The sequence below is a fragment of the Acanthochromis polyacanthus genome, chromosome 14 (assembly GCF_021347895.1).
Source record: "Acanthochromis polyacanthus isolate Apoly-LR-REF ecotype Palm Island chromosome 14, KAUST_Apoly_ChrSc, whole genome shotgun sequence".
In the NCBI taxonomy this organism is placed as follows: Eukaryota; Metazoa; Chordata; class Actinopteri; family Pomacentridae; genus Acanthochromis; species Acanthochromis polyacanthus.
Window position 1 is genome coordinate 7,768,223 of NC_067126.1, and position 23,172 is coordinate 7,791,394.

General features: G+C 39.0%; 1 protein-coding gene across 1 annotated transcript in view; it reads right to left on the reverse strand.

Moving 5' to 3' along the window:
• Positions 1 to 5,496: 5,496 nt before the first annotated feature.
• The window catches only part of htr2aa (5-hydroxytryptamine (serotonin) receptor 2A, genome duplicate a), a 105,018-nt gene continuing 87,342 nt past the window's right edge, over positions 5,497 to 23,172 (reverse strand). Inside the window, exon 4 of the mRNA XM_051958842.1 lies at positions 5,497 to 12,832. Within this exon, the coding sequence (XP_051814802.1) occupies positions 11,970 to 12,832 (863 nt within the window). The 3' untranslated portion in view covers positions 5,497 to 11,969. The remainder of the gene's footprint in view (positions 12,833 to 23,172) is intronic.

Below are 23,172 nucleotides of genomic sequence, written 5' to 3' on the forward strand. Positions count from 1 at the left end.
CAAACTGAATTGAATGTTGTAGCTCAGTTTTGTCTTTTGTTTTCATGCACTTGTGAGGTTGTGAGTGTGATTTACATTTCAGAGCAGTTGATCATCTCTTCCACTTTGCTCTTTTACCTTTCAAAACCGTCTTATCTGTCCTTTTATCAACTCCTCATCTCATCCTGTTTCATTTCGTTTCCCTCCTTTGACTCCTGTTTTCCCTCTCATCATGTTTCATCTTCCAGCTTTTGGTTCCTCAACAGTTTCTGACGTGTCTTTGTGACACATTTTGCCTTTTTTCCCTCCACATCAATCTCCTCCTCTTCTTCTTCTTCTTCTTCTTCTTCTTCTTCTTCTTCTTCTTCTTCTTCTTCTTCTTCTTCTTCTTCTTCTTCTTCTTCTTCTTCTTCTTCTCTTTCTGTGTTCTCCCTCTTTCCCTCCCCTGATTTGCAATTAATCCCCTCCTCTGCCTTCGTCTATCTCCACAGGGATTTGTGAGGAATCCTTTAATTACCTCCTGCTTACTAAAACCACTTAAAACTTTCTGTTTCCTGATAACAACCATCTCCTAAGACGGCTGAACCTCAGAGGAAAACCCCTGAAAGGACATTTTGATTGCTTCACTTTGGACACCCACTACCTCTTCATCTCTTCAGTTAGCTTTAGTTAGTGAATTTTTTCAGGCTTCAAAGTTTCCCAGGATGTGAAGCATTTACTGTATGTAGTCCTTAAAAATTCCTCTCTGCGGCTGAGCCTGAATCATCTCAGTTTTTTTTTGGTGGAGAGTGGAGAATATTTAAGTGATGTCTGAATAATTGATGGTTGGAGCAAGCCATAAAAAGGAGGATGTAAGTGTGTATTTAAAGGGTAATGATGTGTTCGGTGGAGCAGCAGGTGAACCAGAGCAGTCATGCTGGCTGACATTTCATGACGGTGATTTGCACACACAGACGGCTGGTTGGCAAATTATGACCCACCCAGATGATTACAAATTCACAGGATTCGTGATCTTGTCAGCACAAACACAAACCGACATTAATCGAGACACCAGGGAGGTTTCACTGGGTGGAGAAGGGTGGCAGTGGGAGTCAGTTTTATGTCATAAATATCTGTCAGTCTAATTAACACATAGCTTGTTGGAAAAGATCATTTCATTTCTGTTTTTTAAAAAAAAACAAAAACGTCTACAGTAAGAACTGAATGACTTTTTTCTTTATTGACATTGCAGTACAAGCACTAAAACAACAAAATGCAGTTTAACATTTAACCAGAACTGCAAAAGAATCACGTTTATCATGATGTGAAGCACGGTGGTGACAGCATCATGATGTTTCTCAGCAGCAGGTCCTGGAAAGCTTGTAAAGGTAGACAGAAAAAGTCTAGATAAATCCTGGAGGACAACCTGATAAAGTCCTTAGAGAAGAAGACAATGATCTGAAGCAAACAGCCAAAACTACACCGAAATGGTTTAAAGACAGACCTCAATCCAACTGAGAATTTGTAGCTGGACTTGAAAAAGTGTTGCTCACTCATGATCCCTGTCTAACCAGACAGAACTTTTGCAGTTTCATGAAGAAGAATGAGGTTAAATAGCAGCATCCAGATGTTCAGACTGATTGAGACCAACACGGCATCATCGCTGTAACTTCAGCCAAAGATACATCTACTAAATACTGACTGAAGACGACAAATACTGTTTTATTTAATTTTCATTACTTTGCAGAAATCTGTTTTCAATTTGACATACAAATAAGTAAAAGTAGCTAAATATTCAAGATTCACCATTATTGATTACTTTCATTAACAATGTAATTTTCAGGATGACTTAACTTTCTAAAAACCTTCACTTTTTAAAAAAATCTTCTCACTTTTAGAAATTTTTTCTTGTTGTTTCTTCGCCCAACGTCCTCCTAATGTCTTCCAGCCAGTGTGGTCCTCATAAAGGCAGAAGAACCGACAGCGGTTTTTTTTGTTGACAGTAATGGATTTTTAAGAAACAAATCATCATATTGTGTCATTCCTGCTCAGATGAAAGCTGGCTTTGAAACTGCTGGTACTCTGTGCGTGTTGGCGCTCTGAACTGCTCTTGGCTTGATGCTATTTTAAACAGTAGAAGACAGATGGGGCAAAGATAAATTCTTCACAAAGACAAATTGGATGGTCGGACAGAACTCGCTGTGGGCGAACCAGATTAGTACAATATGAGAATCTCTCCCTTTCCTCCCAAATCGCAAGCTTGCGCATATGGTGCTCCAAATTTATTCCAGTCTGAAAATAAATCACGAGTAATGAATTACAGTAGGAGTAGGTTCATTTAGTGGAGCTTCCTCTCAGGACATTTTTATAGAATTTAGAAACTGAATGAACATCTCACAGCAAAGAGAACTTTCTCCTGTTTGTTGCATCCCAGGTTTGAATCTAGCTCACTGAAAGATGCAGCATTGTTAAACATTAAAAAGCGCAACTCTTTATTTTTTGGCATTCTGCTGAATTTTAATGCATCAATTTGTAGTGGAAATGTCTTCATTTATGTAAAAGAAAACAACAAGCGGTCGATTGTTGCATAGCGACAGACAGAAGCCCTGCAGGTTTAAAAAACAGTCATTAGTGGGGTCTGACAAAGAAAAATATGCCCATATTAAAAACAACATTTTCTTGGTTTTAGTTGGAGAACCACTTTGAAACACCAGGAGTCTGTTCTAACTTAGAATAGAAGCACTTTGGTTCAGCATAGGCCTTTAAAAGTGCTATGTAAATAAATCTGAGATTGACATTAGATTAGACTATCACCAGTATTTTCCTTCTTGTGGTTCAATTTGTCATTTCTGCTCAATCAGTTATGAAAGTTCAACAAGAAAAGTATTTCTTATGAAAATGTATTCTACATGCAGTTACAAATGGTTCAGAAAATATCACTGGTTGACTTCTGCATTGTCTTTTGTTGTTAATGTGAGCATGGTGGTGGCAGCATCATATTGTGAAGCATGGTGGTGGCAGCATCATGATGTGAAGCACGGTGGAGGCAGCATCATGATGTGAAGCATGGTGGTGGCAACATCATGATGTGAAGCACGGTGGAGGCAGCATCATGATGTGAAGCACGGTGGAGGCAGCATCATGATGTGGAGCACGGTGGTGGCAGCATCATGATGTGAAGCACGGTGGTGGCAGCATCATGATGTGAAGCACGGTGGTGGCAGCATCATGATGTGAAGCATGGTGGTGGCAGCATCATGATGTGAAGCACGGTGGTGGCAGCATCATGATGTGAAGCACGGTGGTGGCAACATCATGATGTGAAGCACGGTGGAGGCAGCATCATGATGTGAAGCACGGTGGTGGCAGCATCATGATGTGAAGCACGGTGGTGGCAGCATCATGATGTGAAGCATGGTGGTGGCAACATCATGATGTGAAGCACGGTGGAGGCAGCATCATGATGTGAAGCATGGTGGTGGCAGCATCATGATGTGAAGCACGGTGGAGGCAGCATCATGATGTGAAGCACGGTGGTGGCAGCATCATGATGTGAAGCACGGTGGAGGCAGCATCATGATGTGGAGCACGGTGGTGGCAGCATCATGATGTGAAGCACGGTGGTGGCAGCATCATGATGTGAAGCATGGTGGTGGTAGCATCATGATGTGAAGCATGGTGGTGGCAGCATCATGATGTGAAGAACAGCATGTCAGCTGTAATTTTTTTCATTTTCATATCTTCCCTCATCCATAATCAGAGATTATTTGATCTGCTTGTCCAAAATTTTACACTCTGAAATGATGGCATGGTGAGAAATAAAAGTGGAAAAGCAAGGCTTTTATTGCTAATAGTTAATGAGATGCTGTCATCCAAACATAACTTTAAATTTTAATTTGCAAAAAAAGTTAATAATAGTAATATAATAACATTTGTATGTTATAATACTGTTTTAGAATATTTGCATATAATTAAAAATAATAATCGAAGAGTTCATTTGCAAAAACAGGTAACTCCGTTTTCAGAAAACTCATTAATATTTATAATAACACCAATAATTTATTTTTTCTCTATTTTGTCATGTATTTTTCTACTGAGTCAAATACACTCAACTTCAGTTTGATTGATATTATCTCAAGTAAACAATAAAAAAACGTTTTCTGAAAATTTATCAGAATGGAGTTATCTGTTTTTGCAAATGAACTCTTCAATTATTAATGGTAATAAATAAAATCATGACATTTTTGATAAATGAAGCTGTAATTTTATATCTACATAAATCCTCATATTTTATGCTGTAAAAATATTTCAGGCAAATCAGAAATGGTTGCACTGAAATAGTTCTAAAGGTTTTATCTGTGATGATATGAACCTTTTAAAATTGAGAAATATGCTGGATCACCCTTAAATCTTTTTCTGCCAGCAGATCTGTCTGCATGACAGTCTGCATAAACATATAAAATGTTGGTTGGTAACATCTTAGTCTATCAGTAAAGTAAACAGTTCAAAAATGTGCATTCCTGAAGCTTCTAAGTTTTTGTTGCACAGCTAAAATTTAAAAAGAATCCAAGACATAAAACGCTCCATCCAAGATATAAAAATAAATCAATGAAAAACATGAAAGAAAAGGAAACCTCTTCAGGCTCAAGCAGCATACATTATTAATGCACTATAAATATGCCAGTTTTGGTTCAGAAGTGTAAGGCAGGGAGGTTTTGGAGAGGAATTCCGACCAGATAAACAAGAGTTTTACCGTCAGCTTTATATGTCAACACAGTTTTCCTTCCTCAGCCTGATTTCTCTCAGTGACCCAGTTTATTTAGAGAATGTAAATGTGGATGCAGGGACCTGATGCTTCGTCAGTGTTGGGGGAGAAGAAGAACTAGAAGAACTATGAGAAGAAGGGTTAAAGAAGAACTAAAGAACAAGAACTAGAAGAAGTACAAGAAGAGCTAGTAGAAGAAGATTAACAAGAAGTAGAGGAAGAAAAAGAACTAGAAGAACTAGAAAGACAACTATACATAGACATAGAGGAAGGAGAATAAAAACTTGACAAAGAATTGGAGGAGGGTGAAGAGGAAGAACTAGAGGAAGAAGAAGATGAACTAGAGGAAGAATTAGATTAGGAAGAAGAAGAACCTGGGGAAGAAATAGAAGAGGAAGATGAAGTACTTGAGGAAGGTTTAGGGTTAGAGAACTACAGGAAGAAGAAGACAAACTAGAGGAAGAACTAGAGGAAAAGAAGAAAAAAGAAAAAGAGGAAGAACTAGAATCAGAACAAGAGGTATTAGGTGAAAAAGATGAAGAAGTTTAGGAAGAAGAACTAGAAGAAGAAGAAGAAGAAACAGCAAAAGTTCCAAAATCCATCAGGTCTCAAGACTCCTGCTCCCGGGTCGCATTACTTTTAATAAATGTCAGAAATATATTAACTTAATCTTAAACTTGCTTTTCTTTTATTGCAGAGAGGGGAGCAGCAGAATCAGGTGATGGATAGTCTCTTTATTAATCTCCACCAAAATAAAACTCTCACACTGCGTCTCTGGTTTTCTCTTTACTTTGATTTGAAAACAAACTGTTCCATACAGTTGACATACAAAAGAAATGTGACTGTCACCATCAAAACATCAAAATTCCAAAATAGACACTAGTTTTTTAGAAAATACACACACACACACACACACACACACACACACACACACACACCTCCAAACCAGAGTTACACTGCAGATCCAGAGTTACGTCAGCAGAAAGTCGTCGATGGTCTTCACATCACTGCAACAGCAACAGAACTACACAGAGAGCAGCTACAGCATCCGATCCATGAACAACCCAAACGAGACGGTCCTTCTGCCACTTAAACAGACACAGAGGAGGCTGATTCTAAAACCTTTAGCAGTGAAGAGAAATTCACTTTTTACATCCTGGGTTCAGTAGTTAAGCTATACATGATAGTTTTGGGCAGTGGGATTATCTCGGCATCAGACGTCACGGCTCGTTGAAACTTTTATTACAACCCAAAGTGGAGAATCTGACTCAAATGGAACTGAATTTGGACTGAATCGTTGTTCCACTGAGCAACAAAGGCTGAATAGTGGGGCAGATAACTGAAAAAGTTATTCAGATTGTCAAACAAGCATCTAATTTGGCATTTCCTACAGAATAAATGGTGTAATTTTCTAAGATGGTGACATATTTTTGGATTTTTCGGAATATCTTTTAACTGTGTTATCCATTTCTTTAGGAGATTAAACTTGTATCATGCATTTTAGAATTAGTTTTTGGCAACAGAATGTAATTCAACATCTACGAACCTTGGAAATAAAGTTAAAGAAAAAGCAAATGTCTTTAAATTACTTGCAAATGAAATTAACAGGAGTTATTTCAAGCTGTCGGGAGTATAAAAACACTTTAAATTAAAATGACATTGAACTAATAAAGATGTAGTTTCTGATTCAAAAATGCTACACCCCATCCCAAATCTTCTAAACGTGCAATTAATATATACACTACCGTTCAAAGGTTTGGAATATCTCCATGAGAATACAGAGGAACATTTCCAGCAACCATCACTCCTGTGTTCTAATGCTACATTATGTTAGCTAATGGTGTTGAAAGGATCATTGATGATTAGAAAACCCTTTTACAGTTATGTTAGCACATGGATAAAAGTGTGAGTTTTGATGGAAAACATGAAATTGTCTGGGAGACCCCAAACTTTTGAACAGTAGTGTAAGTTGTTGTGTTAAAACTGGATTTTAGATGCTAAATTCCACATATTTTCACATGAAAACCAAACAAATCGACCAATAAGATTATACTCTGTGAAAATATATAGCTAATTTTGATGCTTGTCTGATAAAATGAAACACTCTTCTGATACTTGCAGTTATCTGCCTCTCAACAGTGTAGGGGTTGTTTGTGGCTGCTCTATCCACCATTCTGTATGTGTGTTTTGTTTTTTTAAATTTGACTAAAGTGAGCTTTTCTTTGGTTGTAAATTTCATCTCCAGATTGTAGTATTTAACTTAATGAGTTATCATAAAAACAGATTTTAGAACTGATGGGAGTAATATCCAATAAATATTAAAGTTATGACCCAGATTGTAAAATAAAGTGAATTTTCTCAATAAACCACAGCCTGTTGTCTGTTTCTTTGCGTGATTTATTAGCCACTTGGCTGTTCACTTTTTGACCAAAACAGGATCCTAAAAATCAAAATTACATCCAATCTTACAATTTTATCTCCCCAAAGTTGGTGTAGAACTTCATTTGGGCAGAAACTTGTGGGATAGCTGAAAAATTGGACTTTTCTGTTTCTATGTGAACGTAGGTTTGGACTCGGCGGGTAGAAGTATGTGTAAGTACGTGTTGTTAAATGTCACTTACTGGGCTTTTATTTGTGTTTCTTCAGTGCTGTTCTGCTGAATGAATCCTTATTCTGAGGTCGTCTGATGTCGTAAATACCAGCTGTGGTGACAATAAATAATCAGCCTGCTTCATGCTTTAGCTGAAAACCTTTTTTTTTACTTGACTGTCGCTCTGTATGACATTGAGTGCAACAAGCATCATATCATTCTTTAACTCGTAATATCCCCTGAGGTCTGTCTGTAGCTACTTTCATCATGTGCAGAATAAAACAGCCACGTTTTCAAAATTCCACTCTTTATAGGATTTATAGTTGAAGATTGAACCATTGTGGCTTTAAAGAAAGACTTTGAAGTCCCCTTTACATTCCATTTATAAAAGCCAAATCAACATTTGCAGGGAACATGGATTCATAGCTTTGTTGTACATTTTTGCCGTCATAGGAGATTCTTATCCTTTACATTCCGCTTTGTATTTGCACACCTATCATAACTTTTGTTGCCTTTTGTGTTCAGAGTTCCTGTTAACTCTTCTCTGCAGGGTGTTGGGTGAAACAGGTTGTGCATTATCTGCTGGAGAACAGGGTTGAATGGGTGGTCATTATTCAAGCCATGAATGAATTAACAACAACTTGTCCCAGTGGTTCAACATGGCTCTGTGACAAAAATAAGTCAGCATTTTGGCCGCAAACACAAGATTAGGTTGTTATTAGCCTATGATCATCATTCTCATACATATGGACCAGTAAGGGCCATATATAACTTAGATAATGGAAGAATATAGCAAAGAGCATTATGGGGAGTTAAGTTAGTAAGAGGGCACCACGAGAAAGTCTTCTGTGATGTTTAATGTCTATCAGCTAGAGTTCTTATTAGGTCAAGTCTTGGTGAAAAGTGTGAACATCAAATAGTTAATTTTCTATATTCTGGCGCGGTTATTCTGTGCACCATTTCCTGCTTTTTTCTCCATCAGTATATTGATTCAGACAAAGAAAAATACAGGAGTTCTTTGTCTGCTTCGTAGATTGTTCAGTAGGTGTGTTATTATCCAGTCTGTTCCCTGACAGACTCAAGGTAAACCCAATAATATCACACTGTGTAAGTATGTGCATTTAAAATTGCTTGTGGAGTCACTAAAAGTAGTTTTGATGCCTACATTTAGCCAAACATGGGCTAAAAATGTAAGTAAACCTGAAGTGTCAAACAGTAAGACAAGATGGAACTTTAAACAAGACAAGACTTCGTTAGCTGGCTTGACAAAATGCATCATTTGACTCTATTTTTGGAACAAAATTTGGCACATCACATGCTGCTAATGTCAGAAAATGTAATGTTGATTAGCTGTAGTACCTGGCTGTTCCACCAGATGGAGCTTCTTACTGTTAAAGAGACCAGAGGGGCTCTCACTTGGCCTATCGGTGGTTTATGTTGGCAAGCAGAGAGTATTGTGGGAGTTTAGCAAATAAGGGGGTACCATGACAAAATTTTCTGTGGCGTTTAATGTCCAGCAGCCAGAGCTCTTATTCGCTCTAATCTGCAGCTTTGATGTGAATAATAAAACTTGATAATTTTGGAGGTCTGGGTGACAGTTTTAAACTTCAGACACTTCATTTCCTGTATTCTGTGGATGTCCTTGTGCCATATTTCTGACCTTCTCTTCTTCTAACTCCTCCAACCTCTGAATATGGACTTGTGCTTCTCTTTGTAAAACCACGCCTCCTCTGCTACTAAATGATGTGATAAAGGAGCAACATTTTATGGGATTACGATGACACTTCTGAGTGTACTAGAAGATGGAAGAGGTCCCTCCTGGCCCATCCGTATGTGAATGATTCTGATGATAACAGTCATTAAAGTGCAGATGACATCAGATAAAACTCTATCATAAAAGAGGTGTCTGTAAAAACAGATAACTGCAAATACACTCAACAAAGCATATTTAGTGAGAAATACTTAATATGCACCAGAATGCAGAAATAATAATAATAATAATAATAATAATAATAATACTTTGTCTGTTTTAGAAAAAGCTCCACAGGGTAAAATCAGTAATCACTGCAGCTGATGAACTGACTGTGCAGATATCACTAACTAACCACCCAATGTGCAAGTTCAACTGGTTTTAGATACATTTTTGCACCATTTTCTGGCTTTTTGAATCGATATGTCGATTCAGATAAAAGAAAACACAGCAGAGAGCTTTATTAATCTAGTTAAACTGGTAAAGTGGCACCATTAGTAAGTCTTCTGTGACATTTCATGCCAATTAGCCACTTACTAATTTAAATCTGCAGCCCTGTTGTGAATGCATCTTGATAATCATGGGGAGCTGGGTGAAAATTTTGAGCACTAACATTTAATTTCTTGCATTCTGGTGAATATTTTTGCACCATTTTCTGCATTAACATCTTGATTCAGACAAAGGGAAACACAAAATTTGCTTCACAGATGATGAACTGACAAACTAAATGACCCATGTGGAAGCTCAAGTAGTTTAGATTTTTTCAATATTTTCTGCCTTTGGAGCATCAACATCTTGATTTAGATAAAGGGAAACACAGCAGAGAGCATTGTGGGATCTAAACTAGTAGAAGGGACATTTAATGCCTATCAGCTCTTACTAGCTCTTTAGTGTGAATGAACTTCGATAATCGTGGAGGTCTGGGAGAAAATGCTTAATTTTCCTGCATTCTGGTGAATTTTTTGCACCATTTCCTTAATTTTCAGCATCAATATATTGATTCAGACAAAGAAAAACACAACATTTGCTTCACAGTCGATAAACTGATGCCACAAACTAAATGTCTTACTACTTTTACCATTAAAAAACTTTTTTTCATCAGTTTCTGGATTTAGATAATGGAAAATATCACATAGAGCACTATGAGGAGTTAAATTAGTAAGAGGGCACCATGAGAAAGTCTTCTGTAACGTTTAATGTCAATCAGCCCGAGCTCTATGCAGGGTAAAAATTTTGAGCTTCAAACACTTCCTTTGATGTATTGTGATGCAACGTTTTGCACCATTTTCTTCCTTTTCTGCATCGATATATTAATTTAGACAAAGGAAAAACACAAAATTTGCCTCACAATCGAAAAACTGACGTCACAAACTACATGACCCATGTGTAAGCTTATCAAGTTTTACCATATTTACCATTGTTTTAACCGTTTCTGCATCAATATCTTTATCTAGATAATGGAAAATATCATAGAAAGCATTATGGGAAGATAAATTAGTAAGATGTCACCATGAGAAAGTCTTCTGTGACATTTAATGCCAATCAGCCAGAGCTCTTAGCTTAAGTTTGGGTGAAAATTTTGAGCATCAAACACGTCATTTTCTGCATTCTGGTGCAGTTTTTTTGCAGCATTATCTTCCTTCTCTGCATAAATATCTTAATTTGGATAAAGAAAAACACAAAATTAGCTTTTTTCATGTTCCAAAAATAGCAAAGGTGTCCCTTGCATTTCCTCTGACATCTGTGTTGATAATACATCCATTATTCAAGTCCACCTTTGTGCACTGATCTTCATTTTGTCTTCAATCTCACACAGCAGCTCCATTGCAACAGATTTTAAAACAATATTCACAGAGCCAACCACCAGACCATCTTTTATAATGTGTAAAAACCTGCAGAAACAGCTGTATGTTTCTGGAAAATTCCTCTGGAAATCAGGTGCCAATGTGCACTGATAGTTTGGCTGGAACACAATTTTAAAAAAGACTTTTACACTTAAATCCTCCTCAGTACCTCCCCATATAATCTCATCTTCATACTGCATCACGTGTTGGAAATAAAATCTGTTTAACCTCAATAGTAATATACATTTATTCACAGATATCTGCACAAAATACAAATATAGATTTATTTACGGTGTCTCTGTAACGTCGCTGCCTTGTGTGCATCTCAAATTCTCCCTCGTGTTATTCTCCACAGGAAAATTCAGCAGGAGGTTTTTCTTCCCTTTTTTATTTTTTGGCAGCTTTATCTGACCTCTGCAAGTGTCTGGAGTCCCGGCATGGCAGGGCTCATCCCGACACTATCATCTGATAAAGTCGCAGGAAATCCAGTCTAATCCCCGCTGATCCACCCAAAGGTGTGATGGGAGGTAGAAACCTTCTTGCTGCCGCTGAGGAGCCGGCAGAATGAAGGGTTATCGGAGGTCACAGCAGCTGAGCATCCGTGGAAAATCTAATTATGTAAAGAATCTGTGATATTTGTTTTCTCTTTTTTTTGTCCAAAGACGTGTTATAAAATAAGTACGTCAGTTTTTGTTTTTCAATTTCCAAGGACAAGTCGGTTCTTTTTGTTTCTCCGGTTCAACTCAGTGGAAAATAAACTGATATGTTTTCCAGATGAAATCCATTTTGTGGCAGTGTGCAGGAGGCTTTGAAAGAGCAGTCAGAAGCATCCATTTACATCATTTTAGGGTAAAACAATCAACTCGACTCAGCTGATCTAGACTCTGTTGGGTGAATCTGAGGACCAGAACTTCAACTTGAGTTGGAAATGCTGAAAACGCAGAGACTTTTCTCACTCTTTGTGAGACACCTCAGTGTTTCCAGACTCCTGACTGGGAGGCACTTTGTCTTTGGCACTTTGACTCTAAATCTCAAATCCTTTGGAGATGAAATGTTGGACCTTCACACGCAGCTCTCGTCTTTGTCTCTGGGGCTTTTGTCCGGCCTACACTTCTCTGTTTCCTGCCCGGGTAAAGAGAATTCTTTTCCCTCGCTGCCAGAGTGCGCCACTCCGTTTCGTAGCTTCCCGACGTCTCCGAGGGGCAGCTGGGTGGAGTTGTAGGCCAGCGGGGGGATGGTGTTCACCAGTATGAGCTGCAGGGGCTTCTTCTCCGGCTGGTACTGGCAGCGAACGTAGCGCAGGAAGGCGGCTCGGTACGTTTTGTTGAACAGCGTGTAGACCAGCGGGTTGACGGCGGAGGACAGGTACCCGACCCAGACAAAAACGTTCAGCAGGCCTCCCATGACTCCGGCGTCGCACACCGCCGGATCGCACACCACCACCAGCACATTGGTGATGAAGAACGGGCACCACATGACCACGAAGAGGAAAAACACCACCCCGAGCACCTTGGACGCCTTCTGCTCGTTGCTGATCGACTGCATGTTCCGGCGCCCGAACAGCGACCCGGAGACGCTGCCTCGGGCACCGCCCAGTCCGCCGCTGCTCCCCCGGCTTCCAGCCTCGCGGCTTATCGAACGTCTGTAGAGCTTCTCAGAGGACAGCGATGTCTGCGGCAAGAAGCTAAGCGTGAATGTGGCGCTCCATTTGGGCCGCGGCACCAGCTGGTCCAAGCAGAGGGTGGCTTCGTTCTGCAGGGCGTTGATGGTCAGGAAGTAGGTGACCACCATGATGGTAAGGGGGACGAAGAAGGCCACGAAGGAGCCGACCAGCACAAAGTTGTTGTCCGTCAGCAGGCAGCTGCCGTCTTTGAAGACCTTGGAGTGATCTCGGAGCCCCAGGACGGGAATCGGCATTGAGATCCCTGCAGAGAGACAAGAGGAAGATTACAAGCCGAGAACAGTCTGTGTGATTAATGTCAGTATGAGTGTTTGCTGGTTGATTTTGTGCTGCTGTGGAAGAAGGATTCATTTACCTAAAACTTCACACACAGATTAGAGACAGACTTTACAAGCACCAACAATAACATCTTTGTAATAAAACATGTTGACAGTTAATCAGTAGAAATCTCACTGTGAGTGTTTAAAAGCAGTGATTAGTGAGTAACGAAGCAAAATTAATTTCATACAACAATCTAAACTGCTCTGAATAATTTAGATAATCTTTTTAGGAAAGGGTTTATTATATTTATTGTTACCTGTCTTATCTCACAAAAAGAGATTAAGCTCAGTGCTTTCCTGGTTATGTGAATGTTAAAGAAAAAAATTTTCTGCTAAAACTACACTCAACAAAAATATAAACGCATCACTTTTGGTTTTGCTCCCATTTTTTATGAGATGAACTCAAAGATCTAAAACTTTTTTTCTCAAATATTGTTCACAAATCTGTCTAAGTCTGTGATAGTGAGCACTTCTCCTTTGCTGAGATAATCCATCCCACCTCACAGGTGTGCCATATCAAGATGCTGATTAGACACCATGATTAGTGCACAGGTGTGCCTTAGACTGCCCACAATAAACCTCACACGACCCAAAAGTGTCCTATAGAGCATGTCTGGCCATTTTATAGTTGTCCAGCCGGAGCCAGCATATTTATCACTTAATTGTTTTAAGGAGAAGGTCAAGAAAGAACAGAGCCAGGATTTTGGTCCTGGCGTTTTGTGGGGCAGTGGCAGCAACGTCTGTCCAGAGAACTATGTGGGTGCGGAGTCGCAGCCAGGAGTGGTGGAATAGTGATGTGAGAGGCTTCACAGATACGGACTTCATTCAGAAATTTGGAATGACAAGGGCGACCTTTACGTACATATGTGAGCGCCTCTTTTTAACACTCTTACGGAAAGACACACGCAGAATAGTGACGTTTGTAGTGTACGTGACGTATAGGTTGGATAAATGCGACCTGGCCGTTCAGACTGAAGTCGCATAGCAAAAGATCTGATACGTATCGGAATTAGGACCACATATCCAAGTAGCCTGGGTCGCATTTGAAAAAATCGGATCTGTGTCGTTCAGACTGTCATGACAAGATCAGCTACAGGTCGCATAGGGGCAAAAAAATTGGATTTGGGTCACTTTAGCCTGCAGTGTGAACATAGCCTTAGTTGTTTTTTTCTGATTCCTGTACAGTGAGAGAGAAGATTCAGCAGAGTCAAATTCCTATAAAGTTGATTCTGATTCTGCTGTAGCTCAGGTCCAGCACGATCTATTTGCAACTAAATGTGTCAAATTTCCCATTAAGTCTGGGACTAAAGCTCTATTTTTTCATTCGTCTGAGTGTTACGGTGAAGCAGGAAAGTGCAGTTTTTTCCTCCACCTCTCCAGTCTGCAGTCTGACAGCTTCTCTTTCCATTTCAACTCGTATTCATGTCCTCTGTCCTCCAATTTATTACCCACAATTCCATCTCTGTATTGTTTCCTGAAAGTAAAGTCAGCCAGGGACCTTTTCCTCCAGTTTGAAAAACCTATAATTTGGTTTCCTCGGCTCAAAAATTCCAATTTTTTTTGTTGTTGTTTTCCAATATTTTTGTAAATCGTCCACAGTCACCTTCGTAAATTTAATGAAGAAATATCCCCCAAAAAGAAAGTTTTGGATGAGGTTAAGGCAGATAAACTGAGCAATCTTTTCCTCACGCTGTGTTCTCATTACCAGCTTGTAGAAAAATATAGGAGAGAAGTGAAAGAAGAAGAGATGGAGACGAGGAAGAAGGCCGGAGATTCACCGACATGGCGAGGGCGGAATGAAATTGTTGCTGCAGGAGGGTCAGAGTCTCTCATTAAATCTGGAAGGTTTGACAGAAAACCAGCTGCAGGACTCAGAATCACAAATTTACGTTGCATCTTATCCTACTTCACACTCAGCAGAAACAAAAACACTTATCGACTACATCAATTAATGAGCTAATTAGCTGACCATCAGTTATGCTGTTGAAGCAACAATACACCAGCTGTTTTTTAAAATTAGCTTATTCTAGACTTTTACCCCATTTTGACTCAGATTTATTCTGTTTTTACAGATGTTTTCTTAAATTACAGACAGGAGGGTGTTAATTTACATTTTGACCATAAAGTAGAATAATTAATTCAGGATTCTTTAAGAATAATTTGTTGTTTTTTAATGTTTATACGTTAAATTACCATTTTACAAAGATATAAATGTTTTAAAGATGTATGCTGTTATTTAGAAGAAACAATATTTTTAATATTTATATTGAGGTAAAAAAAAGAAGAAAAAAGTGACAATGATAATTGATAATCTTGTCTCTCCTGAAACATTCACCAGGTGTCCACCAGTCTTGACTTCTAGGTCCGCCCCTTCTGATTGACCCATAAAATAGGTGTTGACTTGATTGACACTGAGCTCTTAGAGTCATGCCTCTGAATTCAATATCAATCCCTCCAGGAATTCGCGATGTTGCGATTGCGTGAATTCACGCGAAATCAACCAATCTCCGTGAATTTTTGCACGGCCTTGCAATTTTGTCCAATCACCGCAACATTGCCACAATTCTGGCCCGCCTCCTGTGAGTTCCACCAATCATAGCAGCTCCCAGTGCAAACGTAATACACGTACATCACTGAGGCCCCATCCACACGGAGACAAACTGAGGTCTAAACGCATAAGTTTCTTGCAGAATCTGCGTATCATCCACACGAAGACGGCGTTTTGGGGGTCTGTAAACGATCATTTTTGAAACCAGGTTCTAGAGTGGAAAGTTTTGAAACGCCGTATACGCAGCTCCGTGTTTACTGGCTATCCGCTACTTTTCAGATACGCTTGCGTCGTAGTTTCGTATCTTCATTGACACGCATGTGCATGCGCCACACGCGGCAACGACAACAACAACAACAATGGCGGCATACAGTGTAGCAAATATGCTGATGAAGCTAGTGACCCTACTATCCCTGTTGCAGGGTTAAGGTTTTTGGCTTTATAATCCAGTGACACCCGAAGCAAGAGTTCAACCTTATCGTCCGTCCAGACTAACGTAGTAGCTTGCCAATGTTGCCCACTCATGCTTCCCGGCTTGGTCTCTGTTTACAACTTTTGCTGCAAGTGCGCATGCCCACTGTTTTTTCTTCTGTTTGCACGTGTTTCCGTCATATCGTTATAGCGCCCCCAGAGGTCTGGCATGTGTTTCACAGCGTTTCCATGCGTATCGAGTGCATTCATGTAGACGCACACATTTTCTGAGACGCCTTCGTCTTTATGGCGATCGTTTTTGAAACTGTTAAGTGTTTTGTCTTCATGTGGATGGGGCCTGAATTCACTTCCTTGTTTCTGGTTTGAAGATGCAGCCATGTAAAACACTAATGTCTCTCATTTACCAACAAAATTACTGCTGAAGACCGTGATAAACAATTAATTCACTGATGTTCTTCAAGTTAGTACATGTAATTTGTATGTGTCTGTTATAATTACATGTATGCATTGCAAATGGGTGTCAACATGTCATTACACTTTTTGAAGGTAAGTCACCTTTAACAACTAACATTTCAAAAAGAACAAAACATACATAGCAACTTGAATTCAGGGAGCTCTGTAGTAGTTTATGGTTGATTAATTTAAAAATAACAACAATAATGTTGAATTTTACGGTATCAGTGCAGTGGGATTAAACATGTTAAATTTAATTGTACAATGTCATGTTACAAGCAAAAGAACCTATTCCTAAGTTATAACTTAGGTATACCTAAGTTATACCATTACACTTTTTGAAGGTAGTCACCTTTAACAACTAACATTTCAAAAAGAACAAAACATACATAATACTACCATTGGAATGACTACTAATACTTGTATCCCAATTTAAAGTACTGAAAAGCAAAAAACGATTTTGACATCACCCATGCCATTTTGAGTAAGAATATCTCAGTAACTACAGATATAACCCTGCTGCTTTTTTGTGCAGTGATAGAAGACAGATGGAACTGTCTTGTAGAAAAATTTGGGGTGTCTGGTACCTGTCCCACACTGAGATTTTTGCCACCAAAAATAGCCAATTAAAAATCTCGTCCAACTTTGGGAGCTCATATTTTCCAAACTGAGGTACCTAGAAAGCTCCAGTTTGCTAAGTTATCACACAAGTTTGTGTAGAATGGAACCCAGGGGTGTTAGAACACTTCTGTGCAGTATTTCTAGTACTTTTAAGGTCCCAAACCCCACTCGCGAGTAGGTTTTTCTTAATTTTTAGCATTTTTAGCAAGTCCCCATGGCCTGCAGAGTGTAGGGAAACACCTGAGGATGTTTGTGGGGCACTAGCTACATGCAGAGGCCTTGTTTACCAACTCACAGCTCTCTGGTATGTCTAGAGGCTGAGAAATAACCACTTAAAAGACTTAAAAAACGCTGACGAGGCTTTTTATAGCCCAAATTCTGAACATTTCAGACCCCCACAACTCAGAAACTATTTGAGCTACAGGCCTACAATTTTGCATAGAAAGTACTTTTGTGACTATCTAATGGCATACAAATTTAGGACTAATTTGAAAATGGTGCAGCAACACCCCCAAGGAATATCTGGTCATTTCACCTGGAATGACCCAGGAGGCCATCACTTGTTTTAGGATTCAGTAGAGAGTTCTGCAGCTGCACTTCTTCAAGGTGTTTATCATGTTTTTTCTCTTGTTTCTTTTGTAAAAGGTTCCCAGTACAGCTGTAGTGTATTTAGATAACAGTCAACTCTTTTCCAGAGATTCTCTTGTATTTTTTGCTTCTTCTGGCCTTTGTTTCTAAACCTCCCATGATTTTAACTTTTGTTGAAAACAAAAAAAACAATGTTTGAGGTAGATTTGAAAAGTTGGTGTCTGCTTTGCTTCTCTTTGCAGTCATTTTGCGTCATGTAGTGGTCCACATGTGCCTTCGCTTTGCGTGTCTTTGCAGTTGATTTGCATCAGTTTGTGTGAACTTTGCATCCCTTTTTAGTCAGTTTGCTTCCTTTTCTTGCTGTTTTTGTAGCTGTTTTACCTCTTTGTGTTTCCTTTTGAGCCTCTTTGTTATTGCTTCATTTACATTTGTGGTCAGTTTGACTCTCTCTGATGGTTCAGACTCTTTCTGCAGTTGATTTGCATCAGTTTGTATTCAATTTGTACCTCTTTTTAGCCTCTTTTTCTTTGGTCCTTGCACAATTGCGGTCGGTTTGATTCAATCTGATGGTTCAGACTCTTTTTGCAGTTGATTTGCATCAGTTTGTATGAACTCTGTATGTCTTTCAAGTCAGTTTGCTTCATTTTCTTGCTGTTTTTGCACCTGTGCAGCTGTTTCACCACTTTGTGATCCTTTTTGACAGTTGTTATTGATTCTTGCAAATATCTGGTCATTTGGAATCTATCTGATGGTTCAGATTCCTTTTGCAGTTGATTTGCATCAGTTTATATTACGTTTGGACCAGTTTTTAGTCAGTTTGCTTCCTTTTCTTGATATTTTTGCATCTTTGCAGCTGTTTTGTTTGCTGTTGTTGCTTTTGGAGCCTCTTTTTCATTTGTTCTTGTGTATTTGTTGTCAGTTCAACTCTCAGATTCTTTTTGCAGTCAAATTTTTCATTAAGTTTGCACCTCTTCTTAGTCTGTTTGCTTCTCTTTCTTGCTGTTTTTGCATCTTTACAGCTGTTTCACCTCTTTGTGATCCTTTTTGAGCCTCTTTTTCTTTTTTTCATGTAACATTTGTGGTCACTTTGAATCTGTCTGATGGTTCAGATTCGTTTTGCAGTTGATTTGCATCAGTTTGTATTCAGTTTACATCTCTTTTTAGTCTGTTTGCTTCTCTTTCTGGCAGTTTTTTGCATCTCTGCAGCTGTTTTATCTGTGTGTGTTCCTTTTTGAACCTCTTTTTCTTTGGTTCTTGCATATTTCTGGTCAGTTTGATTCTCTCAGGCTCTTTATCAGTTTGTATGAGGTTTGTATCTCATTTTAGCCTCTTGTGTACATAGTTTGTTGTACTGCTTGATTGTTGTTTTTGTTCAATAAATAGTGGGGGCAAAGTTATTTTCTGATGTAAAAGAATAATTTACATGATATTATGTCATTATACAAATTATTCAAAAGATCTTATATAAATTATACCTTATGTATAATTCTAGCAGGACAAAAGCTGACAAGAGCTTCTTGACAATCAAACACAGATCAGTGTTTGTCTGACAGCTGAAGCAGCTCAGCGAGGAGACCCTGAAGCTCAGGGACGAGCTCCATGGTGACAACATTCAGCTCCTCGTTACAAAATCCCATTTGTACGGTGAACGCATGCGGCTTTGTAAAACAGCAGCTGATTAGATTTTTGTGACTGAATGCGGACATTTCTCATCCCGACAGTCTAACGGCTCCGTGGCAGACTGAAAGTGGGAGAAAGGCTGAATACAAAGAGGCAGAAAATACCATTAGCGGCCTTAAACTGCTGCCTGCTTCGTATCCAGCCGATCAAATGTTCTTTGTGGAGGTGGCGGCGTTGATACGAGGATCCGCTGTGTTCTCCAGATAAGCCCCTCCAGCATCCATCACACACAATCCCACAAATCAAAAGCTAGTTTGTCATATTTTTTTCCTCTGCCTGATGGCAAACTCTCAGCTGTGAATACATGAAACAAGAGACGGCAGCGGGGGGAAAGTTAAAAAAAACTTGTCAGAAGCAGGAGAGGAGATAAAGAACAGAGGAGATGAAGGAGACTTCAGCGGTTTGATTTCAGAATGCAAACAGAGTTTAGGAGGACGCCTGATGGACGGACTGAGAACTCAAAATGACTCACCTTCAAACTTTTAAAGTGCTTTTTATTATGGCGCAATCATCTGGTGGAAGCAGTGAAACCGTTCATTTGTCTGCAGCTGGAGCAGCTATGAGGTGTGGAAGTGGAAAGTTTTTTTCACCTGAAGTTTGATTGGATGAGAGGTTATGGTGGATAAAAGTGTTTCTATTTTGTAATTTGGCACTAGCTTTTACAAAATTAAGAGTCTATTTCAACTTCTTTCCTCTCGTTTGAATATTTTCCATGAAAGTCTGAAGTTTATTTTAAGGCAGTGCATTTGAATTTGCTCACATTTTCATTTGGTTTTGATCTTTTTTTAGTCTGGTTTTCGTCTATTTGCAGTCAATTTGTGCTCAGTGTGCCTCTCTTTTTAGTCTTTTTGCTTATCTTTCTTGTTGTTGTGCATTTTTGTGTTCTTTTTAAATGTTTTCATTTGTTCTTGTGCATATATGGTCATTTTGACTCCCTATATGAGTCTTTTCTTGGTTCATTCGCATCTCTTCATAGCCATTTTGCATCTTTATGGAGTTGTTTTCATTCATTTTGTGTCTTTTTGTCATCACTTTTCATCAGTTGGTGGCCATTTACTTTATATCAATGTTTTTGATTTTATTGGCACTCGATCTTGAGAAATTAAGAGTGTATTTTCCCCTTTTCTCTCGCTCGAATATTTTTGAGTTAAAGTTTTGTGATATATTTTAAAGCAGGCATCTCTTTTTGCAGTGCATTTTAATTTGCTCTCATTTTCACTTGGTTTGTATCTTGTTCTTAGTCTGGTTTGCATCTATGTGTAGTCCATGTGTACCAGTTTGTGCTACGTTTGCTTCTCTTTTTAGCCCTTTTTGCTTCTCTTTCTTGTTGTTTTGCATTTCTTTGTTCTCTTTAAAGTGTCTTTTCATTGGTTCTTGTGTATTTGTGGTCAGTTTAACTCACTATACGAGTCTTTTCTTGATTTGTCTGTATCTCTCAGCCACCATTTTGCATCTGTATTGAGTTGTTTGGAGTGTTTTTGGAGTTTTTTTTTATTCATTTTGCGTCTTTGACATTATTTTACATCAGTCTGTGTACATTTAATTGACTTTACATCAATATTTTTGGTCCATTTGGCACTAGATTTTAAGAAATGAATATCCCTTGTTTTACCCCCTCTTTCCTCTTGTTTAAGCATTTTCTAATGAAAAGGAACTGTGATAAATTTTTCTGCTTAAAACAATTGCACACGGCACAGGGGAACCATTTGTTAGATGCTAGCAGCTAGCTGTGCACAGAGAAGCTTCTAGTCTCCACTCAGTTACTGTGACTCAGGCAGGATTGTGACAAAAAATTAGTTTGAAAGCAGGGAAATAAGGTGTTATAAGATCAGATTTACTTGAAACTGGGTGATTTTATCTGCCTGAATGGGCTGCTCACTTTACAGAATGCTAATGGCATGTACTGCCAAAATAGTTGTTCTTGGAGACCTCAAAATCTTTAAAATTTGAGATTTTTAGTCCTTTGTTTGACTTTGATTTCCTTTAAATTGAACCTGGTTTGAAGGGTTTTGCTCGTCCTTCAGGTCCGATCAGGAGGAGATTGGTTTCTGGGTCATAAAACAGAGCATTTAAAACTCACACCAGCATGAAAACTCCTGAGACCCGAGCAAACGAATAAACACACACACACACACACACACACACACACACACACACACACACACACACACACACACACACACACACACACACACACACACACACACACACACACACACAGACAGACAAACTTGGCTTTTTTTCCCCGTCTCTTCCAGCACCGAATGCCAACCTTCAGCTCTGTGTTGTATCTGCCAGACTGTGTGAGTAATATGAGGGTTTGTTCACATCGCAGCAGCAGCTCCGTCAGATTAAAGCCTTAATTCCTGATGTAAAAATGTGTCAAGACTCTCGGCACAAAACACAAACTGGCAAATGTTGTTTTGGTGACAGTGAGCCGCTGTTGTTGGCTGTTACTGTTACAAGAAGCTCCTGGTATCCAAGTCACATTTTTAAGTGTAAACTTGATCTTCACGCAGACCTGTGACCGTTTACTGGCATCATTTTCGATATTGGGAATATATCAGACATGAACGTTGGTGTTGGATTACAGGATTCTTTTTCAAGTGAATGCCAGTGTCTTTAAAATAATTATGCTACTGGCACATGGCAGCTACAGTATTTTGAAGGTTGGAATGTTATCATAGTTGCAGCAAATAAACCGCAAGTGCTTAATTATGTTTAAGTGGAAACAAGCTTCACTACCAGAAACAGAATCTGACTGATATACATTTGAATTTGAATCACATAAATTTAATTTGTATTTATTAAATTAAGACGGTATTTGTGACAGTTTGAAATTGAATTCTGTTTCTCTAAAATGGAATTCAATCCTCACTGAAACTTCAACTCTCTATGTTTGGTTTTCACAATCTGTTTTTGAAATTCAGAAACTGAGAGTAATGCACGTATGAATATAGACAGCTGAAACAGTGAGGATTAAATACAGTTTCAGACCTGTAGTCGGAGTGGTTGCTGCCTCTGATCACTACATTAAGAGGCTCCACCTGGTGGCACAACCAGGTGCTGCAGCTAATCAACAATATTTGATGTAGTCACAACAAAAATGGTATCAGATCAGCAGATACTAAATGTTAAATGACTTAAGGAAAAAAAAGCTTAATCAGTATATTCAGCTTGCGCCTTTAGTGAAATAACCACTAACATAGCCTTGTACAGGGAAACTGTCAGTGGTCATTAAGTTTCATAGTCTTTGTCGTGGTTCCCATTGTTAGCTAAACCATCACATTGCTCTCTGCTTAGAGACACAAACTGCCTGTAGTCTGAGTGATGGCTACCTTTGGTCACTGCAGTAAGAGGATCCACCTAGTGGCACAACCAGGTACTACAACTAATCTACGACACTTGCAGTATGGATTAATGAGAAAAATGGTATCAGATTAGCAGATACTAAACATTAAATGACTTGATCGTGACAATCCTAATGATGTAAACCTTATCATTCAGCTTGCACCTTCAGTGAAATAACCACTAACACAGCTCTGTATAGGGGAGCTACCACGGGTCATTAAGCTTCACTTAGTCTTTGTCATGGTGCCCATGGTTAGATAAACCCCCAAAATGCTCTCTGCTTAGTGACACGTTCTGCTTGTACTCAGCAATTACTGCCTCTGGTCTCCATTTGGCAACCAGTTACTACAGCTATTCTGCAGGACTTGAAATATGTATTAACGAGAAAAATGGTGCCGTTTTAGCAGATACTAAACATTAAATGACTTAACTGTGACAATTCCAATGATGTAAACCTTATCATTCAGCTAGCACTTTCAGAGTAATAACCGTTAATCCAGCACTGTATGGGGGAGCTGTGAGTGGTCATTAAGCTTCAGAGTCTTTGTCATGGTGCCCATTGTTAGGTAAACCCCCACAATGCTCTCTGCT